This window comes from Lupinus angustifolius, chromosome LG14 (assembly GCF_001865875.1).
Source record: "Lupinus angustifolius cultivar Tanjil chromosome LG14, LupAngTanjil_v1.0, whole genome shotgun sequence".
Classification (NCBI taxonomy): Eukaryota; Viridiplantae; Streptophyta; class Magnoliopsida; order Fabales; family Fabaceae; genus Lupinus; species Lupinus angustifolius.
Genome location: NC_032022.1, coordinates 15249265 through 15255327, shown reverse-complemented (window position 1 = coordinate 15255327; position 6063 = coordinate 15249265). Strand labels below are relative to the sequence as shown.

The 6063-nt window shown below is 32.0% G+C and overlaps 1 protein-coding gene across 2 annotated transcripts; it reads left to right on the top strand.

The window, feature by feature from the left end:
• LOC109326186 (cytokinin riboside 5'-monophosphate phosphoribohydrolase LOG8-like) lies at positions 234 to 3487 on the top strand. Of its 2 annotated transcripts, XM_019558875.1 has the most exons (8): positions 488 to 604; positions 931 to 1028; positions 1465 to 1495; positions 1994 to 2093; positions 2260 to 2330; positions 2416 to 2559; positions 3166 to 3226; positions 3424 to 3487. In XM_019558875.1, the coding sequence occupies exons 1-8, from the start codon at positions 488 to 490 to the stop codon at positions 3429 to 3431; spliced, it is 630 nt and encodes a 209-aa protein (XP_019414420.1). In that variant the 3' UTR covers positions 3432 to 3487. The 2 variants fall into 2 exon arrangements, with proteins under 2 accessions (XP_019414419.1, XP_019414420.1); XM_019558874.1 differs by having other exon boundaries at positions 234 to 604; positions 3166 to 3453.

The window sequence follows — 6063 nt, the reverse complement described above, 5'->3', positions numbered from 1 at the left end:
AATTGACCATCATGCTAAGCTTTTACTTTTGTGTAACCTTGCAGAATGAAATAGTCATTTTTTCTATAGACTTGGAAATATTTTGATTAGTATAACAATATTTAATTCCTATTAACGATACTTATCGAAGGAGACACTTAGTCATGTATCCCGAAATGATATATAAATTGAAGAGAAAATAAATAAAGAAAAGTTTAGAAAGCCGACATAGAGACATAAGAAATAGAGCATGTGGGGGAATGTTGCTTCTGCTTTGGTCACCAAAATGCAAATATGACTCTTATTCTCACTTTCACCCATTTCTCTTTTTCCCTCTATTCTTCATTTTAGCTTATTACCCTTCACACAAAGTTTCTATCTTTTCTCTTTTTTCCTTCCTTTTTAGGTGACCATCTTCGAGCCTTCGAGGCATTGTTGCTGTGAAACTAACCATAACATATTGTTCTGACTTAGAGATACCCTTAACACAAAAAAGTATCAATTTTGAATGGAGGAAGAGTCCCCCAGAAGCAGCAACTTCAAGAGAATATGTGTCTTCTGTGGTAGCAACTCTGGTAACAGAGAAGTTTTCAGTGATGCTGCTATTCAATTAGGCAATGAACTTGTAAGTTGTATCTTTAAGGATTTATAGTAAATGGTATAAGGGAACATTCTTTGCGTTTGTATTATATATTATGTATAACTTGTTTTTGTAGTTAAGGAATGGTTGTTTTCAATGCTGATACATGGTACTGAACTTGTTTCATCTACTTAAGACCACTTTATGTTGTTGTTGTTGTCAAAGAACGTTTTTTTGGGATAATAACTAACAACAATTTTGTGTCAATCAATGCATTTATTACTCTATGTAGATATACAGTAAAGAATTCATGATTATCTCTATATATGTATTTTTATTTTTATTTTTATTTTGTGGTGTGAATTGTGTAGGTTAATCGGAAGATAGACTTGGTGTATGGTGGAGGAAGTGTAGGACTAATGGGTTTAATATCTCAGAGAGTGTATGATGGAGGCTGCCATGTCTTAGGGTATGCTTAAAAACACTTGCTTTCTTGTCATTTACTATTGCTAATGTAAGTGGGGTTATTCATTAAGAATAAATATATCTTCGTACCAGAAAATAATTTATCTCCTACAGCTAATAAAAATATGACATATGTACTGTTTTGTTTAGTGAAATATTTTTGTAGAAAATAATTAAATACGACACATGTCATAATTTTAGTGACCGTAGGATATAACTTATCTCCTTATACAAAATGATATTTTATTCTCTTTTCATATTTATTGTCTATTCAAACTTTCTAATAGCCAACCAATGTTTTAGGTTTTTATTTTATAAAATTACTTTTGGTCAATGAAGAGTGTGAATAGATTTTGGACTCTTAATAGCCCCACACTTGATCACATTGTCCCAATATTTGTTCATTTACTTTATTTTATATTTTATCTATATATCTGCAGGATCATTCCAAAAGCTCTCATGCCTCTTGAGGTATTTGTGATCATTGACAAGCCTTATCAATGTGTTTATTTTTCTTTCCACATACACTTAATTTGATTGGTTATTGTTTGATATTAGTTAATCATTTGGATTTTCATTGTGGTCATTTGATTACCAAGGATTGAAGTCTTTCTGAAGATTGGAATCAAAGACTATAAAAAGGTTTTGTTAACATGCATTGTAAGGACAAGGAAAAAAGAAACTATTAGATCAAAAGTATAATCATCCAACACATTGAAAATCTACAAATATTTAATACTTTGATCTTTAAGTAATTAGGATGGTTTAACAAAGTTTTACCTTGCATTACCTTAAGCATTGGCATTGGATTTCACTTCTTTGTAGCAGGACTGTTTATGGTGAAATTTTCTTGTTCCTTCATGATAATATTTAAACCCTTTGTCATGGAAATAGTTTATAATCTTCTTCCAATGGAGAAATTATGATCATTTAGATTGTTACTAAGTTGTTGTTGGGGAATGTTGACAGATATCTGGTGCAACAGTAGGTGAAGTAAGAATTGTTTCAGATATGCATGAGCGAAAAGCTGCAATGGCTCAAGAAGCTGATGCATTTGTTGCTCTCCCTGGTAGTTACTTAATTAGCTCTCAAATCATTGTTAAGAAATTAATCCATGACCATGAGCATATATCTTAATACATGTGAATTCCACTAGAAGTGTTCTTAAACATTGCACTGAAATTTGTTTTCATTTTGTTTTTGGATTACTGTACTAAATTATTCTTTATAATTAGGAGGGTATGGAACCATGGAAGAGCTTTTGGAGATGATAACTTGGGCTCAACTTGGAATTCACAAAAAACCTGTAACATAATGTTTTTACTGCATAGTATAGATTATAGAATCCTTCATGTACTAATCAAATGTTAACTCAATATCATTATGCACAGGTTGGTCTACTGAATGTTGATGGTTACTATAACTGTTTGCTTTCTCTATTTGACAATGGTGTTAAAGAAGGGTTCATTAAACCAGGTGCACGTGATATAGTTATCTCTGCTCCATCAGCAAAAGAACTTATGATGAAAATGGAGGTTAAATTACAACTAGCCACTTTTCCCTTACTATGTGAACATTAGAAATGTCTACATGCAATCATGCTTTCAAATTACTGAGTTGGTCTTTTAAGATGGATGGTGAATTGGTTAACTAGTGTCATAAGGAAATTTTATTTGAAAATCTATGCTTGTTAGTGTATCATTAGTTGACATGCTAATGGTTCTCCGATTTTCGGCTGCACGACTACTTTCAAAACCTAAAATACAGTCTTTGCATACTTCTTAGTTGGACTTAGAAAAGATTGTTGGAGCTCATATTTTTCTTGTATTCTTTCCATCTAACTACTTTGTTGTGTGATAGTTCTCAATTATGACTTTGCTACTTTCACTTTGTTATGTGATTGTTGTCAACTTGGATTTTACTACTTTTGTGGCACTAGTAAACATGAATAATATATCTTGGCATAGGATATATGAATTTTCAAGCTCTGACAATGATCATATGTATGTGTATATATATATATATATATAATATTAATGAGTTCAAAGGAGTGAAAGTACTGTGTTTTCTCTTTTCTATTAACTGTTCAAATTACTGTGTCACTGTTTTAAACTCTAAATGCTGTCATTTTCTTGTTGTAGCAATATACTCCTATGCATGAACATGTTGCCCCTCATGAGAGCTGGCAGATGAAGCAATTAGGTAATTATCAAGGACAAGAAAATGCAGAGTGAAGCTTTTTCTCCAAAATTGAATTTTGATGTGATTCTTCCACATTTGATTGATATACATACAAAGATCCTGTGTAGACAGGGCCATATGTTGTTTGTTACTGTGTACTAAGTTGTTTGTATTATGACCACAGTGCTAATATATGTGCTTTTCTGCTTTTTTTTCATCACTGTGAGTTAGTCACATCTTGTTGTTAGCACTCATTAAAGCCAAAAAGTGCTTCCAAATTCCACCACTTTGTAGTGGAATGGAGGGCAACCTTGACATTTTGTGAACTTAAAGACTTTAAGAAAGTTCACTTTGACTACAACAGTAAAACATCAAATTGATATATAGATTGAGTTAATAGATTTATTTGGTTTTTGAGATTACAAAAATATCAATTTGCTACATTCTCAATCAAGTTTGTTCATGCATACTAAATTATAAGTCAGGTACCAATTGACACTTTTGTGACATTGAAACCATAAATGATGTGTTGGCAATATATCAATTGTTCCTGTCGTGTGTCTTCCAAAAGGAAAGATCCCGTAGAGCTATTCGGGTTCTTCCAATAACTAAAAAGTCTATCATACCTAATTTAACTCTAGTTCGTGGTTGTGGTGGAAATGAATCAGAAAAAAAGAGGATTCTAATTGTAAGATATATAATAAAATCATCGAATTGAAATCTTGTTGAAAGAGAAAGGTATCAGCCCACAGCTACCAAATTTACCTTTTGCATCATTATAGAGAGAGGTACAACTTTAGGAAAATAATGTTCAGCTTATTAGAGTTGAACTTATGATCTCTCTTCCTCCATTTTGAAATACAATATTTTTAATCTTTCTAATGTTACTAATTCAAATATACAATCATTCAAGGATCCATCACAATTCAGTTTTAGAGTAGGCATTTTCAGAAACACTGTTTTACATATGTTTGAGTTTTTTTGTTAATAATTTTGGAATTAGGATATATTGTGCGTGACATGATAAGGGACCATAGAAATCCCTCACTATCTATTGGAAAGAGTTTATGTAATTTTTACAACAAAGCTTTTTTTCGTACTACTAAGAGGTAGATATCTCTTCACCTTATATTAAAGAATCAATTTACTTTGAGGTTTATGATTGTCCTTTCAACAAGTATCGTTTCCAAGAATCAAATTTACATTTTGGTCATCCTATCTATTTAATGAGAACTTGTACTACTAGATTAATACCTTGTTGGTTTTTTAGAACAAAGTTGAACAATATTATTGTATTTTTATTAAATGGGAGGATGCCTTTTAATAATTATGTTTGTATCTCCTTTCATTTTAACCAGTCTTACACACAAAAACAGGACTCATGTACAATTTCCCTCCTACAAGGTCAGCTTTCTTAGGTTCACATAACATTTTCCTATTGAAAAATAGTGGCTTTGTTGATCCATTCCATTAATTGTAGAAAAATAATTGATTCATATATGCAAAAACAGTTTGGTGGTTATTACTTATTAGTCTTTTAGCATCATTATCTGTAGTGTTTGCTGGTACAACTATGGCCATCTTTTTGAGGTAAAATGCATAAGACATGGATTCTTAAGCATAGGACCTGAATTGTATGGTTCTTTCTTTCTGATCAGTCATTCCTACATGTATTTTCCACGAGTTTATGACCCCTTAGCCCTTACAATTGGTCATGTTAGGTTGTACATTTGTTGTCTCACTTTTTGTACCATTCTGTGTACCATCAATTCTCATTGGTTAAAAAAAATTATTTAAGTTAAAACTGTAATTATTAAATATTTTTCTGAACAATCATACTTCCTAAGACATAGTGTTACACAAACTAGTGGGACAGCAAATGTGTTCCCTTCACTCACTATTCTCATGCCTATGGTGGACCAACTGACAACAAGGTAAAGCCCAATGGATAATGCTATTGCTTCCTTGAGGGGTCATCTTCCACCCCTCTTTTCTGATCATTATTAACTGTAAATGAGACCCACCATCAAGATATTCAACTTATCATATTCTAATATCTCAGCTGAGCAATACCACTATTCTTTAAAGTCCTTGAAAAATGTTTTTTGCATGTCCATGTTCTTGCTTTTGAATATTGAACCAAGGAGAAATTCTTTAAATGGTCAAAAATCAAGAACCATATTTAATGATCAGTGTTTTCTTTAGCTATGAAGGCATTTTCTTAAGAGCTATATACTTTATATTTAAATTATCACACCATGACATAAACTACAAAAAGTGTGACTCAAGACATGAAGCTGTTTCGAGGATTTGAACATTTTACCTCTTAGACACTAAGCAACAATCTTATCATTGGGAAGATACTCACCACTTACAAACATATAAACTATAATCTCACTAAATTTCTATGCTCCTCCAAATTAGGATCAAAATACCATAAACTATCCTTTAACAGAGGTTCTACACTTTTGATAGAACCCATCCTTTTGGCATATAACATTACAGAAACCAGCCACACTTGTCACAAAGAACATTGCTACAGGCCTACAGCACTAAATTAGTAGTAAAATGTTCTTTGCTGCAGCCTGCACGTTGTTTCCATGCTACACAAGCATTCCTTATGTTGCTATACCATCATCCTAAATACAACATTGAGAAATATTGGAAGTTCAGCAATAGTTTATACTTTATACCATCATACTAAAAACAGTTTGTGGGTTATTAGTCTTATAGATAGTTAGATGAATATTTCATGTAAAGTATGTGAGCCAGAAGGACTGCTCCCCAAAATTCCATGCCCTCTGATAAAGTAGCAACTGTACAGTGTACACAAACAACCTGATATTAAAAGCTAACTA

Bases quoted from the DNA above. Each gene is read 5' to 3' on its own strand.
- LOC109326186 (XM_019558874.1), top strand. From the start codon at position 488: ATGGAGGAAGAGTCCCCCAGAAGCAGCAACTTCAAGAGAATATGTGTC. The intron at 1,029-1,464 runs GTATGCTTAAAA...ATATATCTGCAG, and splicing joins GGAGGCTGCCATGTCTTAGG to GATCATTCCAAAAGCTCTCA. The intron at 2,331-2,415 runs GTAACATAATGT...CATTATGCACAG, and splicing joins TTGGAATTCACAAAAAACCT to GTTGGTCTACTGAATGTTGA.